This window comes from Prionailurus viverrinus, chromosome A1 (genome assembly GCF_022837055.1).
Source record: "Prionailurus viverrinus isolate Anna chromosome A1, UM_Priviv_1.0, whole genome shotgun sequence".
NCBI classification, from domain to species: Eukaryota; Metazoa; Chordata; class Mammalia; order Carnivora; family Felidae; genus Prionailurus; species Prionailurus viverrinus.
Genome location: NC_062561.1, coordinates 164,066,434 through 164,091,192, shown reverse-complemented (window position 1 = coordinate 164,091,192; position 24,759 = coordinate 164,066,434). Strand labels below are relative to the sequence as shown.

At 38.6% G+C, this 24,759-nt stretch overlaps 1 protein-coding gene across 5 annotated transcripts in view; it reads left to right on the top strand.

Moving 5' to 3' along the window:
• Window positions 1-15,018: 15,018 nt before the first annotated feature.
• The window catches only part of SLCO6A1 (solute carrier organic anion transporter family member 6A1), a 91,808-nt gene continuing 82,067 nt past the window's right edge, over window positions 15,019-24,759 (top strand). For all 5 annotated transcript variants that reach the window (XM_047874423.1, XM_047874429.1, XM_047874405.1 and 2 more), the window contains exon 1: window positions 15,019-15,565. In XM_047874423.1, the coding sequence (XP_047730379.1) occupies window positions 15,241-15,565 (325 nt within the window). In that variant the 5' untranslated portion in view covers window positions 15,019-15,240. The remainder of the gene's footprint in view (window positions 15,566-24,759) is intronic.

Sequence of the window (24,759 nt, the reverse complement as noted above, 5' to 3'; positions counted from 1 at the left end):
GAAATAAGGAGTGTGATTCTTTCTATATGTAACGCACTAAACTTTTAACAACATTTCCCCACTTCAGGCTCAGAATGTTTCTCTTTTCCACCTTCCCTCTCTCCCTCCCTCTATCCAAGCATGGGCATGGCCTGAAACACCATGACAAGAACAGGCAGAATGTACAAGAAATACCTCCTGCTTTGTGGATCACACAATTGCTGTACATTTCCCCCCCATTATTTCAAACAAGTGGGTCTTTACTGGAACTCTAACCGAGAACTGGTTACTAACAAAATTTTGCAATAGCATGTTGAATTACTATCGAAATACAGTTGACTGTGGCTAAATCTACTATCCTCTAGACTATAGACAATGGAGTTTCCTGAAGCTCAAGGTTAATATTACTTGCAGTAAGATTTCCCCAGAGGTGCCGTTTTGCTATGGAAATACTCTAGATTTATGGCATGGTATCAGGCAAGATTCTGGTTTCTTTCTATCAACACCCTCTTAAAAATTCATGAATCAAAACACAGATTCAGAAATTAATGGAAGCTTGAAGCTAAAGACCACAATTCCAAAAGCCAGCTTGTCTTTTACTGTCATGCAGAAAAAAAATACTCTCAATGGGAACTTAGTTTAATTAACTACTCAAATATTCTAGTCTAGGGATTATTGACACTTTAAATGGATTCTTTCTGGAGTAGCTGATAAAAAAATTTTGTTGGGAGGTTGTTAAGAAAAAGTAACAAATTAGAGCTGATGAAATGTAAGTAAAATGGTTATTCCTTACTTGAGGGAAATAAATGGCAAAGAGCTGTGTGAAAAAGAGAAAAAAAAAAACCTTCCAAGATCTGCAATAACATTGATTCAGAGATTCATATCTCCCAAAGACACTAATTGCAACTTTTTAAAATGTCTGCTCTTGAGATAGTAGGACAAATGAGATTTTAGAGCAAGACCTGGAAAAGAGAAATGCTGATTTATGTTTATGTTTTCCTTCCTGACTGCTTCTTCCTGCCAGGAAGATTTTAGCAAGCAGATAAACTGTAGGATCTAAAAATTATTACCAAGTGGTAATGCTAGATAAACAGAAAATTAAAACAAATCACATAATTCTTCTATTGGTTATAAGTTTCTAGGAATTAAATAAATAAAGTACATGGTAGTAGACATTTAGATCAAATAATCTTTGAGATCATACGTAATTTCCTTTTTTCTCATTTAACATGTATTTTTCCTTCCTTATTGTTTTTTCTGCTGTGGGACTTCAGAACAAAATGGTGTGTGTATGTTTTTTATTTGAATTTACAGTATGTATGAGAGATATACAGGATAGTGCCTAAGAATGTGGGCTTTAGAGACAACTTGGATATGAATTCTGGTTGTGCCGGTCGGTAAGTTTGTAACATTGGACAAGTAATATTACATTACATGTCTTTGTCCAAATATTCACCTGTACAAGATGGGTTAATAAGAGCAGCTACTTCATGGTGTTGTGCTAAGGATAAAATGAGTTAGTATGGTGGCCTCCACCTGGTACATGAACACTTTAAAGAGTTGGGACAACTTTAAGGGAATCCCTTTCTAGATCCTGAACTCCACATGCATTCTACCTGAGAACTTGTGGCTGGAGGAGGGATTATTCCAGAGACGTCACGCCTCTTTGCCTCTCTCTCTTCACACCTGCTCTTTCCCACCTCTTACCCATGAATACGCTTAACTCTGCTGCTTACACTTAATGTAGAAATTCTCCGGGGCCAAGTGAAGTGACTATCTGAAATAGGGTTGTTGGTGTTGAGATGGTGAATAACACCAATGAGTAAAATTATGTGAGTTTTTTTTTTTTTGCAGGTTTGGTGATTTCTAATTCTCTACTTTCAACAAAATTCAAGGAGGACTTGCTTGAATTCTTAGCTGATAGATCATGAGAATAATTAAGGATGATAAGAACAGAGGATTCTACCATTCCTTTCTACCTCTGTGTGTGAACAGGCTTCTTAGCATGTTATGTGTCCCTGGTCACCATTTAAAAATTATTTTGAATATGGGGCACCTGGGTGGCTCAGTTGGTCAAGCATCAGACTTCAACTCAGGTCACAATCTCATGGTTCATGAATATGAACCCCATGTCAGGCTCTGTGCTGACAGTGCAGAGCCTGCTTGGGATTCTCCATCTACCTCTCTATCTGCCCTTTCTCCTCCCCCATTCTTTCTCAAAATAAATAAATAAGCTTAAAAATTATTTTTTGTGTATATATATATATATATATATATATATATATATGGTATATATGTATATTTGTTGTTTGATTTTGTTTTTGTGTTGGGGATGATACATATCAAACTACTTTATGACCTAGCCTCAGAAGGCAGAAGGCATTACTCTGGCTGTACTCATAAGCCCACTCATAATCAAGGGGAAGACATCGATCCCACTTCCTGGTGGAGAGCTGCCAATTTCACACTGATAGAGTTTGTTGAATGGGATATATTATTGCAAAAATTGTTGAAAAATATAAAATACTGGGGCGCCTGGGTGGCGCAGTCGGTTAAGCGACCGACTTCAGCCAGGTCACGATCTCGCGGCCCGTGAGTTCGAGCCCCGCGTCAGGCTCTGGGCTGATGGCTCAGAGCCTGGAGCCTGTTTCCGATTCTGTGTCTCCCTCTCTCTCTGCCCCTCCCCCATTCATGCCCTGTCTCTCTCTGTCCCAAAAATAAATAAATGTTGAAAAATATAAAATACTAAATATTATGAGAAAGGAAAATCCTACAGTTTTAAATTTGCAAGCAGTTTTGCTTCTATAAATGGGGAGGCTTGATTTTACCTTTGAAATCAGCTATTTCTTTAGTTTTAGGGAAAAAACCTAATGAGTTTAGTGGGAATTTTCCTATGGTAAGCCAATATTCCATTCTGAAATGAAGGGATAGAGTATAGTGAGGAGTGAAATTACTCTGCATTATAAATAAAAACTTTTCCTACTAAGAAATGGATCCATACCTCTGAAGTTTGTTTCCTTTCAGAATGAAAAACTCTCCACTTTCACATTTTCTGGAGTCCTTGAGGGAGTCCTGGTCCTGAATTCTGAGAAGGACAGTCATGCTGAAGAACACTAGTATGTGTAGGAGCTCCATATAACATGGTGGGATACTGGGACCTAAGGGTAGAGATGTTCACAAGCAGTTATGTTGGAATGGTTTGGCCAGGGGATTCTTGGGGTGGTTTTATGTAATGTCCAGTTTTGAGGGTTTCTTTCTTTCTTTCTCTCTTTTTCTTTCTTTCTTTCTTTCTTTCTTTCTTTCTTTCTTTCTTTCTTTCTTTCTTCTTTCTCTTCTTTCTTCTTTTGCTAGGATGACCAATTTGTCCTGGTTTGCCCAGAATTTTCTGGTTCTAGTTCTAAAGGTCCCATGTCCCTGGAAATCTTTTAGACTCAGATGAAACTGGATGGTTGGTCACTGAGCGAAACTGGATGCTTGGTCACTGACTCAACAATGGAGGTTAACTTGTTGGGAGAGCAGAATAGCAGCCTGGGGAAAGGTGACTTCAGGTCAGTTAGTGGCAACCTTCAGAAGAGATGAGCCATGTCCTGTTGAATCAGGAAGTAGTTCAGCTTTCAAGCAAATGTTAAGAAAAGGTATCGAAATCTTAAAAATAGGCAAAGAGATTACTGGGCCTCCTTTCAGTGTTATGCTAAGTATTGAAGTTCACAGAAATATATCCAGTTCCCTAAAGGTGAGTTCTTTTGCTTGACTTGCTATTTTCGTAATGATTATGATATCTTATATCTCTGTAATGGTTGTCATTCACTTGTAGAAGCAGATGCACATGATTATTTTCTGATAGCAATACAAGTGAATTTTGTTCAAGAGATGAAACGACTTATGTCCTATAAAAAGAGATGAACCCCAGAGGTCAGAGTTTGAGCATCCTGCAGAATATTAACTAGTTTTGTATTTTAATTAGTATTCTTATTCTACTATCCTTTCTTTAAGCCACTATAAATACTTTGATTTTTGCAACTATTTTTTGAACCAGACTCACCATCTTGCCAGTTCCCTCATTAATGAGGTAAATAAATATTTGATACTGCTGACTTTTTTTGGGTGAGTGATATTTTCATCTTGTTGAAAATCATGTTTTGATGTTAGAGATTTGCTGGAATGTGCTAATAGTCCTCAGAAACATCCTAGAAATTCATGGAGGGAGCGAACCTGGTACAAGTCTGGGTGTCTTACATCGCTCTCTCCCAGGGCTGGGGAGATAATGAACATGAGGCTATAAATAAGAGATTAGGTATTCCTATCTCTCCTTCATCCCCACTGCCAGTCCCTGCAGGCCTTTATCCTTCTCCTCACCTGCAAGTTTCCACTCTTAGAGGATTCCATCAGTGATGTTATGGTGGGATCCAGGGTGAGGCAGGTTCTTCAGAACCTCTTCTTAAAGGTGGATACGGACCTCTTCTTAAAGCTTAATTATGCTACATAATGATCCTAAAAAAGTCTGTGTTGCTTTCCTCAGTCTTGCCAAAGATGCTTTTCTAAGAAAGAGTTGGAGATGGAATCAGAATCAGAATAAAACTAGATGTACACATATAAGTATATGTGTGTATTGCATATATTGTCAGGGTCCTAAGAGTAAAGCAGAAGCCAGAGACAACTCCATATGTTGTTTTTGTTTTTGTTTCTGTTTTTTAAAGAAGGTGTTACCTGGAATCGGTTAAATAGGTAACAGAAAAACGGAAAAATCATGTAGGGGACGGTGAGGCATTCCAGAAATTAGCAAGAGCAGGAAGCTGCTCCATTCCTCCTGCTGGAGGGATAGAGAAACAGAAGGCAGTATCCGTGAAGCTCACTGGCTGGTGCTGAATAGCAGAAATAGGATCCATGGGGAAGATTCAGCTGTTGGCAGAGAAACTGCTACGGGCAGAAAGAGGGGAGAGAAGCACCCTGGTTTCTTCCTTCTTTCTAGCTTCCCACTGCCAAATCTAACAGGGAGCAGTTGATTACAAAGCCTGGGAACTGCAGCCTGCATGGACAGCCCCTTTGAGAGGAGAAAAGAACAGCAGAAATGGGGAGAAGGGGATTAAGAGGTGTGCTGAGCATACCTGCATTATTTACTGGGACGCACGATAGATCAATAAAAGGTAAATTCCCCTTTCTTCCAGTTTTCAATTTCATTGGCCATTTAAATTTTTTCTTTGATTACTAGGGATGTAAAGAAAAGTGCTTTTATCATATCCCTCAGGACCTTGAATCAGGTCAAAACTTTCTAAGAATACAAAGGGCTGTCCTCCTCTGAATGTCTTGAAACTACCCCTCTTTGAAGATAGTCAACTTGGTCGAGCTAAACAGTCACTCTCTCAGCTCCAGCATTAACTTCAATACTTTTTTAGTATCTCTCTCTTTTGCTTGGCCTCCCAAAGGTCTTCTTCTCTGTTTATGATGCATCCCTAAATCCCACAAAAAAAGAGACCTTTCACTGTTGATTTTACTTCCTCTAATTCACTTGCTGTCCTGTTTCACACATACACATGCAAAATACTGGGTTTCGTGGTGATACTAATTATACTCTCTTTTTGCCTTTGAGTTCTGAATACATTAAAAAAGTAGATACAGAAGTGAGGTGAGAGCAAAGTATCAGCTGTACTCCTGCAAAAGCTAGATGAAAGAGCACAGCTGGGACTTGCAGAAACGTACTTTTCCTCCCACGAATCCAACGTACCCAGTACCACGTTGCCACAGGTAAAGAGGACAGATAGCTTGCAGGCCCAGCTCCTGCATGCTCAATCCTGACCCACTCTCACCAGTTGGACAAATCAATCCTTCTTTCTGGGATATATGCAAATAATGAGGTAGAGGGGGTGACCAGAAATTATCTCCACCGCTCCTTTCTGGGTAGTTTAGGAGAAGGCCTCTCTCCCTGCAGAGATGAGAGAAGGATAATAGCTGTTCCCCTGAGTCAAACTACAGCCTACATAAAATGTCAATCAATCTGTTAAAACCTAACTGTGTCCCAGCTTAACCCCACAGGTTATCAATTTGTATGTAATCAACCCCTGCCTCAAGAATTTGCAAATCGGGCATTCCTGATTCCTAATTAAGAGAATTTAAATTTTTTTTTTTTTTTTCTCAACGTTTATTTATTTTTGGGGCAGAGAGAGACAGAGCATGAACGGGGGAGGGGCAGAGAGAGAGGGAAACACAGAATCGGAAACAGGCTCCAGGCTCTGAGCCATCAGCCCAGAACCTGACGCGGGGCTCGAACTCCCGGACCGCGAGATCGTGACCTGGCTGAAGTCGGACGCTTAACCGACTGCGCCACCCAGGCGCCCCATGGAGAATTTTAAAACCCGATTCAAAGCTTAAAATTTTTATTTAAAACTTCTGTGTTGAAACTTGTTTTGTAAGTATTGTAAGCTCTGTTACAAAAGCACAGTATAAGCAAAAATAAACTATCACACACCCAGTGTAGTCAGTAACTACGACTCTCAGAGTACTGGAAGTATGATTAAGAAAATGAAGTACTTCTGTAGGTGACAATAACTAAAAATATTTTCCTGAAAGAAAATGTAAGCAGCACGTGAACTCTATTTTAAATGTCTCAATCCATTGCTTTTAGATTTAATATAAAAATGAAAGTATATGACCACTAGATGGCAGCAAATTAAATCTTTTAAAACCATGTATCTGATTAAGTAGACGTGAAGGAAACGGGCCCGTCATTAAGTTGTGGCAGAGGGGAATTAGGAATTCAGACAGAAACCATAACAAGCAAAATACACTGGCAAATTATATAAACTATCATCCAAATTGTGATTACAGACTTTCTATATTGGCCTCCTAAAGTCAAAATCTTTCAACAGCAATTCCTTTGGACCCATATGTTCTAAGACAAAACTGATTCAACAGTAACTCCCCACAGTCTGATGAGTTCTGAAAATACAATCATTGACTGTACAGAGACCGGTCTAACTTGCAAATTCTGACCAATCTTTGCCAAGACCTACCTGTGACTAAGTCTAGCACCAAACCCTCTCGGTACCCTTCCCTGACTCCCTCCTTTGGTTGTGACCTTTAATACATCAATGAAACATGCTATTTTCAAGCTTATTGAGGGATTATCTTCAAAATGGCCTATAATATTAAAGTAGATTTATTTTAGGTAATGTAAGTCGAACGTCAGCCACAGTGCAGAAGCAAAGCATCAAATATCCTGACAGACCTTCTCCTTGACCAAATTTTAGATACACTCCCCTAGGCCTTCTTTTCAAAATCAGTTTTAGCAAAGAATCCTGCTAAGACATCATCCCCCTACCCCTGATATCTGATCACGCTTGTTATCTGATCAAGTTCCTTGTCCCCGTCTTTGGTATAGGGGTCTTTGGCCTGCTCTTAGCAAGAGTCCTGTTAGCAAGAATCCTCTTGTGCTTGATGTCTCCTCGTAGTAATTTTCTATCTACTGACGCCCTCAGCCTACTCTTTAGCTACAAATCCCCACTTGCTTTGCTGTATTGGGAGTCGAGCACAATTTCTCACCCTTATTGCAGAGTCTTGAATAGAGTCATCCTTTTCATGTTAACAAGCGTCAGAATAATTTCTCTTCACTTTTTAGTGTCTTACTTGTTTTCAAAATTTTAACATGTAATCTAGCAATCATTTTGAATGGCTTTACATCTGAAATTATTTATTAAAATGTATAATCGATAACAGGAAAGAATTTCCAATGCTCTTCTTTTTTATGTGTCTTATTCAGCTGCGTATTACTTCATCTATTGACCTCCTGGATAATCTTCTACTGTCTCCAACTTCAATCTACTCAACCATTTTGCAACTGAATTCCTAGGCTTCGCTAGCTAATGAGTAAAAATTACTTTATGTTTATTTCAACATCACAAATTCTTAACTGCAGAACCCCAGCTCTCCCAGATACTTCTGAATGTCCCCTATTTCCACAGAGATGTCAGTCAGGGAGTCATACCTGGGAATCTACTCATTATCCTTCTTCTTCTTCTTCTTCTTCTTCTTCTTCTTCTTCTTCTTCTCCTTCTTCTCCTTCTCCTCCTCTTTCTTCTTCTTCTCCTCCTCCCCCTCCTCTTTCTTCTTCTTCTTCTTCTTCTTCTTCTTTAAAAAATTTTTTTTCAACGTTTTTTTATTTATTTTTGGGACAGAAAGAGACAGAGCATGAACGGGGGAAGGGCAGAGAGAGAGGGAGACACAGAATCGGAAACAGGCTCCAGGCTCTGAGCCATCAGCCCAGAGCCCGACGCGGGGCTCGAACTCACGGACCGTGACATCGTGACCTGGCTGAAGTCGGACGCCCAACCGACTGCACCACCCAGGAGCCCCTTCTTCTTCTTCTTCTTCTTCTTCTTCTTCTTCTTCTTCTTCTTCTTTTCTTCTCCTTCTCCTTCTCCTCCACTTTCTTCTTCTTCTTCTTCTTCTTCTTCTTCTTCTTCTTCTTCTTCTTCCTTTTCTTTCCAGCTTATTCCCTTTCAGAGTCATTTGTTGTCTGTAAAGCTGCTTCAGGAAGCCTTAAAACTCTTTGTTATAGCTTTTAACTTTATTTCTACATGTCTTAAGTCTTATCTCTAATGTACCTCACAGTAAACATTGATTTTGGCTATTATGTTTCTTGCAAACCACTACTTTTTCACATTCTATCAGTTAATTAAGGATGAAAAGCCCCTCAGTAAAGTCAACTTCTATCCATTGACTGAGGGTCTCACTTAGTAGGTAGTAGAGGGCTACACATAATAGGTACTTTTTAATATAAAAGTTTATGCTTGAAATAATTTTATAAATAATTATCTTTGTTTAAGTATCTACTGTATGCCAGGAACTGTGTGAGACACTCTTAGCATATTACTTCAGGCCCTCACAATAATTTTTCAAATGAGTTGCCATTATTTTAATTTTATAAATGAAGAATTAAAGGTAAGAATATTTAAAAGAATTCCCCCAAATCACATAATAACCAAGAAGAGGTGGACCCAAAGTCTAGGTTGAATTCTCCATACATGATTCTTCCTTCATGGTTGCCACGTTTGTTTTCCTATGAGTTTAAAAATTACTTAGCATTTCATTTATCCAGCAGTTAGACTTTTATTCTCAGTAAACATAAGCAACTCATGGGAAGCCAATACAAAATAAATAAAGCAAAATACCTGTAATTGCTGAGAGCACCAATTTACTTAATGTTTTTAACAATACTTTGCAGTCACTTTCAGCCTACAACCTGTAGATCTTATAGTTCATATAGAATATGTAGCAAATTTGACTACATAGTTATGGGAGGCAACATCGTAGAAACTGTTGCAAAAAATAACTACACTCTATCAGTGAAGAATCAAGAACCATACACCTCGGTAGCTAAGCAATCCAAGGCCATTTACTAACCGCACAGATAGTTCTATACCTCTTCTTAATAGTGAGGTCATTCCTTGTTAAATAAACTACATTACAGTAATTTGTAACATCATGTCATTTTTCTGTTTTATTGACTCATTTGCCGAAAGGAGCTATATAAAATAGCCTCCCTAGGTTACTTTAGTGAGTTGTTCTTCCTACATACATGTTTAGAGGTTTTAGCTGAAATAGATACTATATGGAGGATATTTAACAGCACCTCATAAACATACATTGTTTAATTCAAACTGGTCTCTTGAAATATCTTAAGCTCTTGAATTGCTTAATTTCTCAGAGACTGATTTAGTTGGTAGCTATATTTCAAAGCCTATATCGAAATTTAATGCAACAGTCATTTGTTAACTTGTAGAAAATATGCAAAATTATTTTAATATCCATGTTTACAGATTCAAAGACAGTTTTTTGTTTTTTCTACATTTAATATTTCCAAAATTGGGGTACGTTTTACAACTTTATTTACATTTTCTATGAAAAGTTGTTTAGAAAAATTTTTTAATGCTTATTTTATTTTTTGAGAGAGAGACAGGGCACAAGTTGGGGAGGAGCGGAGAGAGAGGGAAACACAGAATCCGAATCAGGCTCTAGGCTCTGAGCTGTGAGCACAGAGCCCCATGCGGTGCTAGAACTCACAAGCTGTGAGATTATGACCTGAGCCAAAGTCCAACACTTAAACGACTGAGCCACCCAGGAGCCTCTGAAAAGTAGTTTTAAATTCGTGATAAAATCTTTCAGGAAAATACATATGAAGATGTCCATTTTAGTATTATGAAAACAAAAATTGTAAACAAGCCATACCATCAATATGGGAGTGGTTACATTATAGTAAATTCATACAATAGGATTCTATACAAAAACTGTACCATCATATAAAGATAGCCAACATGGATTGTTAAATGTGATGTCTAGTAAGGTTAAAATGGGCAAGGCAAATAGAGGTCTGTTATTTCTTATTAAATACTTAGGCTACAATCCTTGCAGCTGGATGGCACTGCCCTCTATTATATAACAAAAGCCTGTGATTAGACATTTTTTCCCTTGAATAAATGCTACTATTAAAAAAGACACAACTAAATCATTTAGCTGGCGAAAAAACCAATTATACAAATGGAAAAACATCAACTTATTATAAAATATGATAAAGGAATTGCTATTAATTCTGTGATTTAAATAAATCTTGCCCCCCCCCCAAACTTATAAACTTAACTTTTTAGAATAGAAAAGGAACCTCTATAATCACACTCCCCATCAGGGTAACCACCAGCTCTATATGGCTCTTGAGCATTTAAAATGTGGCCAGTCCAAACTGAGGTGTCCTGTAGGTATAAAATACAAACTGAAGACTTAGTGGAAATAAAAAAAATATATATAAAATATTTCATTAATAATTAATTATTTCAAAAATATTAATTATATGTTGAAATAATATTTAGGACATATTAGGTTAAATAAAATATATTACTCAAATTAATTTTGCCTGTTTATCTTTTTTGCAGTGGGACTAGAAAATTTTAAATTACATATATGCTAACATTTTATTTCTATTTTACAGTATGGCTCTATAACCTAGGTTTCTTAGAGACTCAAAAACTTCAAAGGTCTCTTTTCTGGTAAAACTGAGAAGAAATGGGGCACCTGGGTGGCTCAGTTGGTTAAGCGTCCAACTTCGGCTCAGGTCACGATCTCATGGTCCGTGAGTTTGAGTTCCGTGTCGGGCTCTGTGCTGACAGCTCAGAGCCTGGAGCCTGCTTCAGATTCTGTGTCTCCCTCTCTTTCTCTGCTCCTCCCCTGTTCATGCTCTGTCTCTCTCTGTCTCAAAAATAAATAAACATTAAAAAAAAACTGAGAAGAAATTAGTGAGGCACCACTTATTATTTCTTTTTCACACTCCTTTGGACTTAAAAAAAAATTTGTGATCAGAACAACAGCCACAAAAAATCCAAATTTACATGAGCAAATCTTCCTCTGGGAGCTCATCTTTCTATCATCATGCAGTTATGTTAGTAAACAACAATACAGGTATGGTTTCCCTGACTTTCTAGCTCATACTCCCTGTTACAGTGAAAAGGACCTATCTTTTTTTGACTGTCACCTGCTGCTTCCAGTGGTGAATTCCTGACTTAACTTTCCTAAAGGGCCACATCATTTTTTTCTCCATGGGTATTTTAAACAACATTGGGTATTGAAAATATGACTACACTTTCACACAGTTGTTTCTTGCATAAAGGTTTACTCAGATAACCCTGGAAGCAAGTCAAAGGGCAGTAGGTATGATACCATTTATTAGTTTGGGGCACTTCCCTTCTATTCTTAATTTCTTGTGTGTTTTTATCACAAAAGGGTGATGAATATTTTCAAATGCTTATTCTGCATCTATTAAAATGATCAGGTAGACTTTGTCTTTTGTGAATCTGGTGTATTATATTAAATGATCTTCAAATGTTAAAACAACCTTGCATTCCTATAATAAATTCCATTTGATCATGGAATATAATTCTTTTTATATGTTGTTGGATTTGACTTGCTAACATTTTGAGATTTTTTTTTTTTTTTACAATTCCTGACATCTTTTTGAAAGATATTTTTATGGATAAAGAATTCCTAATTGGAAATTTTTCTTTCATATTTTAAAGATATAGTTTTATTATATTCTGGCTTGCATAGTTTCTGATAGTATAATTTTCTTTTCTTTATTTATTTACTTTTTAAAATGTCCATTTATTCATTTATGTATTTATTGTATAATATACTTTTGTTTCTCTATAAATTATGTTTGTCTTTGCTTCTTTCAAACTTCTCTAATTAGGCTTGATTTTTAGCCTATGCCTATGATATATCTAAATGTGTGTTTGTTTTTTTTTTTGTATTTATCTTGCTTGGCATTTTCTGAGATTATTGCTTATGTGGTTCTACATCTCTTATTAATTTTGTAAAATCTATGACCATTATATCTGCAAATAATCTTCCAGCTCATTGTCTCTCCCAGGTACCTCAGTTATATGTATGCTAGACCATTTAATACTAATTTTCAGACACTGTATATGAATGTATATTGCAGACCAATCTATTTACACCTGGAAGTGATGATACTTCTATCTGATTGTTAGTCTAGTTTTGTCAATGTTGACAGGGGTAGAGTTGGATTTGGGTTTTGTTTTTGTTCCATTTATCTTTTGTGAACCATGTGCTTAAAATTCTAATGGGAATTAAAGGCTCGTGTGCTTTGTCTGAAACCTGGGGTGCTTGAGAGTCTTTTGACAGTATTACTGCTCTACTCTCAGCTTTCATCAGGGGTCCAGTATGCCTGTACCACAGATGGGGCTTCCTTCTGCTCTCCTGACCCACCTATATTGGTGCAGTGTCATTGCTTTTTTATTCATGCAAAGCTCATACTGGAAGCAGGTTCCTCTGGACCAGTCCCAGTCCTAGGCCCTGAGTGCCTGAGCCTCAAAGGTTGGACTTTGCCTTGTTTTGGTGGCAGATCTTGGGAAGGAATGATGTTCTTGCCACTCTGTCTTTGTCAGATGGCTTGTATTTCTACCCTTCCCTCTGGTTGCTGCCAACCTTTGGGTTGATCATCGAACAGGATGTTTTCCTGCCTCTCTTTCAATGGCAAATGGTTTTTGCTCTGCTTCTCTCGCTTTGCAAGTGATTAGGGGGCAAGAGAGTTTCCTGCCTCAATTCCAGAGGCTGAGCTGCTTCTGCTTTGCTTGTTAAAAGGCTCAGGAGCACAGCACTTTGTAGTAGGAAGATCAGGAAGAGTCCTTGTTTCTTCCTCATTGTCAGCCTATCACTACCAAATGCATTCCTCATTAAGGAGGTTAAGCATCCAACTTTGGCTCAGGTCATAATCTTGCGGTTCATTAGTTCAAGCCTTGCATCAGGCTCTGTACTGAGAGCTCAGAGCCTGGAGCCTGCTTTGGATTCTGTGTCTCCCTCTCTCTACCCCTCGCCCACTCACACTCTGTCTCTTTCTCTCTCTCAAAAATAAATAATCATTAAAAACTTAAAAAAAAAAGGAGGACTCTCCTCTCTCAGATGGCAAATATCTAATAAGAGGGTGTGGATTCCTCTTGACTCTGAGTTTCCTAGGGTTTCTAAACCATTATCTAGTCCTTATAGTCCTCACTTGTCCTTTAAAAGTTAATTAAAATTTTCAATATGTTTTTAAATTTTCTTTTATGGTTGCTACCTCCTCCTTCTGTGTTCTGCCAAAGCTGAAAGAGTCTGTGTGTCCCATTCTTCTTCCTAGGGGTTTGTTACCCTTTGGAAGCAATTCACCTCATTGCTTTGCAAATGTAGCTCTCCAGTGGGTTTAAAAAAGTGATAATTTTTTATATAATCCAGATTTTTTTTCTTGGTTGTTGTTATTGTCTTGGTTATTATGTTGTTGTTTTCTTGGTTATTATTGTTATTAGAGTCAGGTAACATTCTGTTTGGCTCTGTATATTCTGGGTAGAAGCAAAAGTCTTAGAATCATTTCTTTTGATCAAAGCCATCTTTTTCCCTCTGCTCTCAGGCAGTGCCCAGTCAGGTACTAAAGCACGAGAATAAGAGTCCCCTGGCTTTCCACCCTCCAAGGCATGTTGTTTCCTTTATGCTTATTAATGTCATGAAGCAATGTGAGGGTGAACCCTAGTTGAATATGATGAATATGGAAAGACTAAGGTATTTTTTCTACTTATGTAGTGACCACATGTTTGACAAAGTAGGTCTCCTCATAAGGGCAAAATAACATTTCCACTTACTGATGGGCATATAGTGAGGCAAGATGAGGACTCAGGTTGGAGGCGGGGTCTGTGGAACCCTCCTCCCCAGCACTTCTCAGTGTTTTTTTCTCCTGGTCTACCAGCCCAAGCACTTACTAGCAGCACAAAATTTTTTTGAAGATCTGTATTGTTTTTGATGACACAATGTCTAATCCATTGGAGGGAAGCTAGTTTCATTTTTCCTATAAAGTCACCCCCCCCCATATATATGGCCTGAATAATTAATATTTGTGCCTGAGAAAAGGAAGACAATAAGAAGACGAATTTTCACCATAAAAACATACAAGTTTCACATTCTGCTACTATTCTCCTCTATTCTTTCTTTTCAGTAAAATTGTTGTACCTAAGAAGGTGAATGACACGGGGTCCCATCCCACTATTTAGGGAGAAAATAATAATCCTTTCTGTTCTTGGCTAAGCATAGTTTCTAGGACAATAATTTCTATATGTAAAACACTTTACTTAGGCACATTCATTGGAATATTGTTTTATGATCTTTGCTGGTTTCTCCAAATATGATAGAAGTGTCTTTTTTCATGTCTCTGATTTCTCCTGGTCCTTCAACACTTTGCAAGCTGTTTCTAGTGAGACCATCCAGTTCAAAAAACATTACAGTAAGGTAAGTCTGGGGGGATTTGGGGGACCGTTCTGATATCGCATCACTGCACATTTCTCTTTCCTTCCTAATAAAAAGTACTAAATCCACTAGAGTTACTCTGGCGCCCCCGTTTGTGCTGGCAATGATCAGAATCTAGTCATAGTAGCTTCCTCCCCACCCCCCACCCCTTCCCCACGTGGAAGCAGAGAAGGAAACAGCCTTGGAAGTTCTCTCTGGGCAACTGTCACCCTTACAGGGACGTTTGCCTTCTGCTCAAGGAGAAACGTTCCCTCTGGAGGCCTGGGCTGCAGGTGCCTCCGGTGGCCCCCAGTTCCCTGACGTCTGGCCCGCTGGCGTTTTGGTGGAGCAGGTGGAGCAGGCCGCGCCTGGAAACCGCAGGGCACACCTCCTCTAGCCCGGCGCCGCCTTCTGTGAACCAAGACCCCGGCCTCCGCAGGCCACAGTCCGGCCATGCAGGACGCCCTAGTAGACATGGGGCCCAAGGCTTCCCCGGCCCAGATTTCTGAGGACACCTTGGCCGAGGAGGCCGGGAACGCCACGAAAAGAACCCTGCAATTGGGGACGGTTTCCTCTAGCCTGATCAAGTTCCACGCTTTCCCACAACAGGGGAACGATCAGGCTGTGGCCAGGCCCGCCCTTAGGAAGAAAACACGAGAAGGGAAAGAAAGTTTGGAAAGGCCCTGTGGCTTGGGCTGTATAGTTATTCCCAGCTGTCAGCGTTTCAACAACATCCAGTGCTTCCTGGTTTTCTTCTGCATCCTGGTCGCCTCTCAAGGTGAGCCTGAGCAAGGGTGGCGGTCTTGTGGTGAGGGCTGTGGCGGGGTGCCTCAGGGTTGCTGAGGTGGGGGAGGCGGGGGACAAGCTGTGAGTGGGGGAGAGGATTCTGTGTGGTGACCAGCTTGAGGCAGCTGTACTCTCACGTTTTCAAGGTACGTCTGGACTAAAAACAGGTGAAAGGGCCCATTACTTGGGGTTTGTACGCCTGTCATTGCTTCACCTCTTCAGGCACCTGATGACACAGTCTGCCTAACACAGTGTGTGTGACAGGGGCCCGGCCTCCAGCTAGCCGCTGGAGGGAGGGTAGTGCTGAGCCATTTGATGTTTGGTCACCAACTCTGAGAAGTTCAGGGCTGAATTACTTGAGGGATTAAAGTAAAACTGAAAACTGTGGCCGCTGGTGGGTTCCTGCTTGTGCTCACAATTTTGAGACACGCACTGGCCGAGCAGCTCCCCGCCTGGAGTTTGTTTCCTCATGTGTGAATTGAGGAGGTGAAGTGGGACCTCAAATAATCTATATCAGAGAACCCAAACTGGAAGGTGTTTATCTTGGAGGGAACAGTTCAACAAAGAATGTGAATTTGAATGCCTTTTGGGGGGGGGGTATGCATTCTTACTTGGCCACAGCTGTCACCCCGCCCATTATTTAGATTAATAGCCTGTTTACACTGACGGCATCGAACTTTGCCAAAAATGATCCCCTTTTGCTCTAAAATGTTATGTCTAAGTAAGTGCAATAAAAAGGCTGGATATGATAAGAATCACAAGAAGCACACATAAATAGTGATCAGTTTGTCTTGATTTTATTAAAGTAGTTTCTTGGGAAGAGGCATTTGAATTGTGCCTTGATAAAAGAGTACAGCTTTGATAGCTGGGATGTAGTTAAGGAGTATTTATTGTAAAAGGAAATCAATGAATGAATTTTTTGAAAAGTAAACACTCAGATATAGAAAAGCCTTGTTCTAGAATGTTGAGTGACAAGGTTGGTTTGGATGATGGTTTCACCTAAGCACCAAAAGGAGTAATTATATTTATTTTATTCATTGTGTCTCCCCAGGACTTAATTATAGTGACTAAGTTAGAAAATACACTCAATAAATATGTATTGAATGCATAAATCAATAAAAAAAAAAGAAGGAAAAGACAGATTGTCACCACATGAAGGTCTTTAAATACCAGACCGAGGATTTTGAAAGGATACTAAAAGGTGTTTGTTTATTATTTACTTATTTAAATGTTTATTTTGAGAGAGAGAGAGACAGACCACAAGGCGGGGAGGGGAGTGGCAGAGAGAGGAAGACACAGAATCCCAAGCAGGTTCAAGGCTGTCAGCACAGAGCCCAACGTGGGGCTTGAACTCACGAACTGTGAGATCATGACATGAGCTGAAGTCAGACGCTTAACCAGGCACCCCAAAAGGCGCTTATTTTTTATTAATGTGCTAGGTGATGAGTAAGAAGCTTTACAGGTATTAACTCACTAAATAGAATCTTCTTATTAGGCTAGTAATGAAGAGCCATTGGAGGTTTTTGAGCAACTGGTTTACAGTGAATGTTTTTAGCTCCACTACTTATTAATGACTTCATACAGGTTATTAGCTCAGTTGGGTATAATGTTGAGTTTTCCATTCATAAAAATGATATATCTCTGCATGTATATTTATCAGTTGATCTATTTCTTATTTATTGTTACATTTTAAACAATTTTGAAATAATTTGAAACATGCAGAAAGGGTTCAAAGTGATACAAAGAATTCCTATGGCTCATACACCCAGATTTTCTAGTTTTTTACGTTTTACCACATTTGTTGCTTCACTTTTTCTCTGTACCTACAGACTTTTTTCAGACATGGTACCCCATTACTGCTAAATACTTCAGTGTAAATTTTCCCGAAGTGAGAACACTTTTCTATATAACCAGTATACACCCTTTTCAGTCAGGAATATCAGTGCAACACTATCATCAAATTAGGAATTGGTGGTGCCACTCAGATAACGCCAACTGCCTCAATATGCCTCAACTGCCACGAACATTTTTAGACATTAATCTGCAGCAATTACTCATTTTTTCCCTGTTTCTTATGTCCACACAAGTCTTAAAGTATATGGATCTTTCATTCTGTATGTTGAACTTCAACCTGGTTATGTTTGATGTCTCCTTATAACCAGACTCAGGCCATGCCTGCCTGATTGGATCCAGGCTGTTATGAAATTGGTATCAGGTGTAGTCCCAGAAGATCTACCCATAAAGATGGGATTTTTAGGACTGGTTTTATTATTCCTTTCGTCTTGAGTGAAGTTCTGAGCTGTTTGACAGTGGAAGATAGGTAGTCATTTTTCGTATGTGATGGCATCATAATGAATCAAGCTATCACTTGTGTTTGATTGGGATGAAGTACGAGTTGAAGTATGTTATCTTAAAAGCCCAAGTGTCTCTACACTTTACTTTGTGGAAGTGATAATGACCATAAGGATTCTGGTGTAGGATGGACTCTTGAGTGCTCTTAAAAAGTGCTCTTATGAAGGGAAAATGACAAACTCATTTCTGATAACTCTCAGCTCAAGTCCTGGTCTGAGAATTCTAGAGCTCCCATCACATCCCTAAAATAAGTTCTCATTTCTTTGAACTGCAGAGCTTGTATTTTTGGAAATCAAATACAGAATTTAAGTGTATGGGCCTATGAGTTATAATGCCAGTGTAATGCACAATCTTGTCAAGTTTGTCCTGCATCTTCTCCTCTGTTACATTTCCAAGAAGAGTTGTTAATTTTTTAGTCTGTTCAGTTTATTGCCTGTTAGGACAGAGTGGTGACTTCCAAGCTCCTTACATGTAGAACTGTTACAGTATGAATTGTAATTGAACCAGGACTTATAAGTTTTTGTGTGGATATATATTTTCATTTCTGTGGCTTTTATGCCTGGAAGTGAAATTGACGTATCCTATGATAACTCTTTGATTCACTTTTTAAGTATGCTATAGGTTTTTCACATATGTGCTTTATTGGTTTGACGAAGTTGCTTTCTATTCCTAGTTCATTGAGTATTTTTATTATGAAAGTGTTTTGGATTTTGCTATATGCTTTTTTTTGATGTTTGTGTGGTTTTTGTCCTTTATTATATTAATCTGGTGAATCACATGGATTCATTTTCATATATTGGAATGAAATTAAGAAACACTATGATTTTGCACATTTAAATTGGGTGAAACATTCAAAATAATTGTACACAGAGACAATTTACTTGAGGAGTTTTGTCTTGTAAAGTATTAGTAAAAAATTCTCTGAATGGAGTATTTTGACTAAAATATTTCAGTACAAAAAAAAAGAACTTCGAACATTATTTAGTAGTGTTTTCTTTAGATAGTTATGCACCTGTAGAGAGTGTTTTCTCAAAATATGATCTACAGTGAACAGTCTTTTGGAGCTTTATATTAAGTAACAATTATTTTTGAGGTCTCTAAGACCTCATTCAGGCTGAATGATTCACTAGAAGGATGTGGACTCAGAGAAAGATGTTATCCTCATGGTTATGACTTATCCTCATGGTTACAATAAAAGGATACAGATTAAAATCAGTAGAGAAAAGACACATGGGACAAAATCCATAAGAGACCAGGCCCAAGCTTCCATGTGTCCTTTCCCAGTGGAATTGCATGGCCATGCTTAATTTTTCCAGCAACGATGTATGATAACACATGCAAAGAGTTGTCAAAAAAGGAAGCTTATGTGAGCCTTAGTGTCCAAGTTTTTGGGAAGTATTACTCATGTAAGCATACAGCATCAGTGTGACTGACCTGAACTACTCAGACTCCATTACCCCACTCCTACACACACAACAAAACATGCGTTCACCAGAAATTATATTGTTAGCATAAATTATCTGATCAAACTGGTACAGCATGGCCCAAGGCCTCACGCATACAACAACAGATGTTCACCTTAAATTACCTTATTAATATAAACTTTTTTACTGGTTTTGTGTGGCCCCAGGCCTCGGGTGTAATAAAGCACTCTTAATGGGCAGCATATTACAAGCGTTCAGAGTCATTTTCCAGGAGCCAATCAAAGGCCAGTTTTGAAGACAGGCATTTTTTTGAGCAACCACGGCCTGCTGAGTTAACCCTGTACTACAAAACTATACAAAGCAACTTGAATGAATTGCTGCTAATTTCATGAGAACAGTTAAACAAAAGATCATATTAAAAATATATTCTCCAAAAAATATGAGTAACATTTTATTAGAGACAAGTATGGCTAAGAAGTTAAAGTATGTGAGTGCATATCAAGAGTCATATTCTTTTATTTCGTAAAAGTTATGATATATAATATAAAGTTTTGAAAAGTTTTAAAATAAACTTTTAGCTTCACCAATGTAATAAAACTAATTCGTCCGTAAATTACAATGTGAATTGTAATTGAACCAGGAAAAAAAAAAAAACGTGAAAGCAGGAGGGTGGTGCAGTGAGAGAGGGGGAGAGAGAGAATCTCAAGCAGGCTCCATGCTGTCAGTGCAGAGCCTGTTGGGGCTGGGGGTGGGGGAGAGGGAGAGCTTGATCTTAGGAACTGTGAGATCATGACCTGAGCTGAAATCAATAGTTGGACACTTAATCAACAGAGCCATCCAGGCACCTCTAGAACTTTTGACTACAAAGATTCTAGGGTTGACTGATTGCTTCTGATTGTTCTAGAAAGTTTACAGAAAGAAAATGAGAAGTTTAGGGCATGATAAGGGAAATGTGTCAGCTTCTCTGATGGTTCTATGAGAATCTCATCACTTATAGTGACACACTACATATTTTGATCATTTCCAACCCCGAATTACAACGTAAGTTCAATTCACAGATTTATCAGATCACTTTTGTCAGAGTTAAGGCATTGATTGTGGAAAAGAAGAACCCTAAGATTTGGGATCAAGGCATTTGGGGAATTGAATGAGTCTGAGGACCATAAATCCCCAAATCCTGAACTTCCTTTCCCAGTAGGAGCAAATATTTCTCCTATGTCTGAAGAAAAATCAATTACTTGCTTGAAAATATTAACCTTACCTCACCCAAGTGAAGGGAGTGCTGGTTGCCCTTATGATCTACCCCACCACCCGTTACTGTTGCCTGAACCATGACTAGAATTAGATCCCAGCCTTCATAGAATGACTAACATAAAATCAAACCTGGGAGATAATATACACCAAAAATTTCCCTGCCAGTTCAGTGACATGTCTAGGGAATGATTGGTTTGGAGTGTGAGGGCTACCTCTTCTAAAGTGAAGGAAAGTTTCTTCACTTGTTCTACTCACTATTAAGAAACATAATCTTTAGTGAACCTATGGTTTTTTGAAGGTGGAAATATGTTATGGTAGATAGTCACACTGTAGCTCCACTCAGGGGCGGCCCTAAAAAAAGTAGAGGAAAAAGGAAATATTCCCAGTGGGCAGAACATTAAGAAGTATATCTGGTTATCTGTATTGCCTAGAATGGTGTGCTGCCATTGCCTAATGGTTTCACCATTTGGTAGCTAGAGGAGAACTGGGAAAGTGTTATGTCTATTTAAATGGGCATAGTTCTCCTTTGTGTATGTTCACCAAAGAAATCCATTACAGAGAAAGCGTTCAACAATGAGATAGATAACCATACTGTGAAATTAGCCAGCCGCTTTCCCCAGTCACTGCATGTCTTGTTCAGTGGGCTCATATTTATAGTGGCAACTGCATCAAGAATGGAGGTTATGAAAGAGCTGGATGCATAATTTGTCTTGACCATCATTGATACGGCTATTGCACTTACTGAATGCCTTATATACTGTCATGATCACTTATTATCACATTGCTTTAAGTGAAGGAAGTCATTTTATAGGAGAAGAAATGTATCAGGATGTTCATGTTCATGGAATTCACTGATCTTACTACATATCTCCATAACCCAAAACTCTTGGCCTTATAGATGATCATAATGTCCTATAGAGGACTCAGGTAAGGTCCAGCTAGGAGACAACAATAAATAAATGGGGATGCTGTCCTGTAGGGTGAGGCATATGCTTTGAGATAGCAACCTACACATGTCATACGTGATCAAGAAGTACAAGAGGGGGTGAATAGTGGAAGAAGGGGGTTATAAATATCAACTGTGTTTGCATAACTATTTAGAGAAATAAAAACAACAATGATGCATTTTTCTCTCATTTGTTTTATGTGCACACAAACACAAACATATATACATTTGTGTGTGTGTGTGTATTCCAATATTTTTCTTTTTCCCTTTTTATTTGATCAAAGAGTATTATGGGAGATAATGTTGCAAATTTATCTCTAGGTTACAGAATATCCCTGAGAAGGAAAATTAATATCCCAACACCAGAGTTGGACATAGTTACTGACAGGACATTTCTTGCTTTGGCCATTATTCCCCTTTGCCACATCTAAAATGAGAGTTGAGGAAAATTCTTCTCTTTGATGCAGCAACGTTTTTATACCTTGTTTCCTCCTGGTCTTGCTCTGTTAAACTTTTGTTGCTCTAAGTTTGACTTATGGTTTCTTTTTCAATGTAATTCCCTTGCAAATTTAGTTAAGTCTATGATGTCTTTGATTAGTTATTTATACCTTTTATAACATTTATACCTTTGCAATTTACTTTTTGTATTGAGAAAATCCATTCAGGTTTGCGATTGAACTAGAAGATGGATTCACATTACCTTGAGATATATATGATGACTGGTTGGACTGTGTGTCTCTGCTTTTGAGAGAAAGAGTGAGAACATGTTTGTAAGAATGATAATTGCAAAATGTTAGGCAGAAACATGATGGTTTCCCTGTTAATTTGGTATGTTAGTTTAAATAGAAGAAGGGTGAAAATATGTCCTGAGTAGTCTAAAGGGTGAGCTCTCAAGTTACTTGTCTGTTGGCCATAAACTTCATCATTCACGGTCTGGACTCATTCCTCTATTTACAAAGGGGACTGGGAGCTTGTAAACTACAATTCCCAGCCTTTCTTTCTCTCTGGCTTCCATGTAGGTGGTGCCAGTGAGAGGCTATGGCAGTAGATTTGCAAAACGGGCAAAGGAAGGCCTCTTTTTTGTTTTTTCCCCTCTGTCTGTGGTGATGTTTTTGGCAAGAGCAGCAATGCTTGGTGAGGAAAAGCCCCTGGATTTATGCTCAAGAATCACTTCAGCTTCATCAGCAGCAACAGTGCTTATGGTTGTAGGTCTGCAACTGCAAGAGCAGCAGAAGCAGTGGGTGGCTGTGAGTTGGCTCTCAAAGCATCATGTGGGTCCTGGCTTCCTGCAAAAGAGGTGGTGACGGCAATTCCAGCTGGAGCAGCAGCAGTGGCTCCTGCTCCCGCAACCTCCCTTGTCGTAGGGATCCTGAGTTTTGATAAGTAACTCTTTTCCCTTTTCATTCCAAAAAATGTATTATTTTGGTAACCAATGTCTATATTAATTTATTTTTCTTTCAAATATTTAGCATATTTTTTCCTAGTTGGATACTGAGGGATAGAAAAGCACCCGTAGGATACCATTTATTTAATGTTCAGGAACATGACAAACAATTCCTGTATTATTCAAGGATATACACATTGTCAAAAAAAAAAGTGTTTAAAAGGGTCAGAAATGGTAAACTTCAAATCTAGGATGTGCGTTATGGAGAGAGAGAGAGGAGTGTGTTTGGGGAGTACATATTGGGCTTCAGATATTTTGATAATGTTTTATTTCTTGTTCTGGGTAGTAGATAAACATAATTATTAGATTGTTATTTATTCATATTCTATGATTGAAATGAATACATTAAAATAAATATCAGTTGGCACAAAAACAGACACTCAGATCAATGGAACAGAATAGAGAACCCAGAAATGGACCCACAAATGTATGGCCAACTAATCTTTGACAGAGAAGGAAAGAATATCCAGTGGAATAAAGACAGTCTCTTCAGCAAGTGGAAAACTGGACAGCGACATGCAGAAGAATGAACCTGGACCACTTTCTTACACCATACACAAAAATAAACTCAAAATGGCTGAAAGACCTAAATGTAAGGCAGGAAGCCATCAAAATCCTCAAGAAGAAAGCAGACAAAAACCTCTTTGATCTTGGCCACAGCAACTTCTTACTCAACACATCTTCAGAGGCAAGGGAAACAAAAGCAAAAATGAACTACTGGGACCTCATCAATATAAAAAGTTTCACACAGCAAAAGAAACAATCAGCAAAACTAAAAGGCAACTGACAGAATGGGAGAAGATATTTGCAAACGACATACCAAATAAAGGATTAGTATCCAAAATCTATAAAGAACTGATCAAACTCAACACCCAAAAAACAAATAATCAAGTGAAGAAATGGGCAAAAAACATGAATAGACACTTCTCCAAAGAAGACATCCAGATGGCCAACCGACACATGAAAAAATGCTCAACATCACTCATCATCAGGGAAATACAAATCAAAACCACAATGAGATACCACCTTACACGTGTCAGAATGGCTAAACTAACAACTCCGGCAACAACAGATGTTGGCGAGGGTACAGAGAAAGAGGATCTCTTTTGCATTGTTGGTGGGAAAGCAAGCTGGTGCAGCCACTCTGGAAAACAGTATGAAAGTTCCTCAAAAAATTAAAAATAGGGGTGCCTGAATGGCTCAGTCGGTTAAGCGTCCGACTTCAGCTCAGGTCATGATCTCACAGCTTGTGAGTTTGAGCCCCACGTGGGGCTCTGGGCTGACAGCTCAGGCCCTGGAGCCTGCTTCAGATTCTGTGTCTCCCTCTGTCTGCCCCTCCGCTGCTTGCACTCTGTCTCTCGCATTGTCTCAAAAATAAATAAACATTAAAAAAATTAAAAAAAAATTAAATATAGAACTACCCTACGACCCAGCAATTGCACTACTAGGTATTTATCCAAGGGATACATGTGCACTGTTTCGAAGGGACAGATGCACCGTAATGTTTATAGCAGCACTATCAACAATAGCCAATGTATGGAAAGAGCACAAATGTCTATAGATGGATGAATGGATAAAGAAGATGTGGTATATATATATACAATGGAGTATTACTCGGCAATCCAAAAGAATGAAATCTTGCCATTTGCAACTATGTGGATGGAACTGGAGGGTATTATGCTAAGTGAAATGAGTCAGAGAAAGAGAAATATCATATGACTTCACTCATATGAGGACTTTAAGAGACAAAACAGATGAGCATAAGG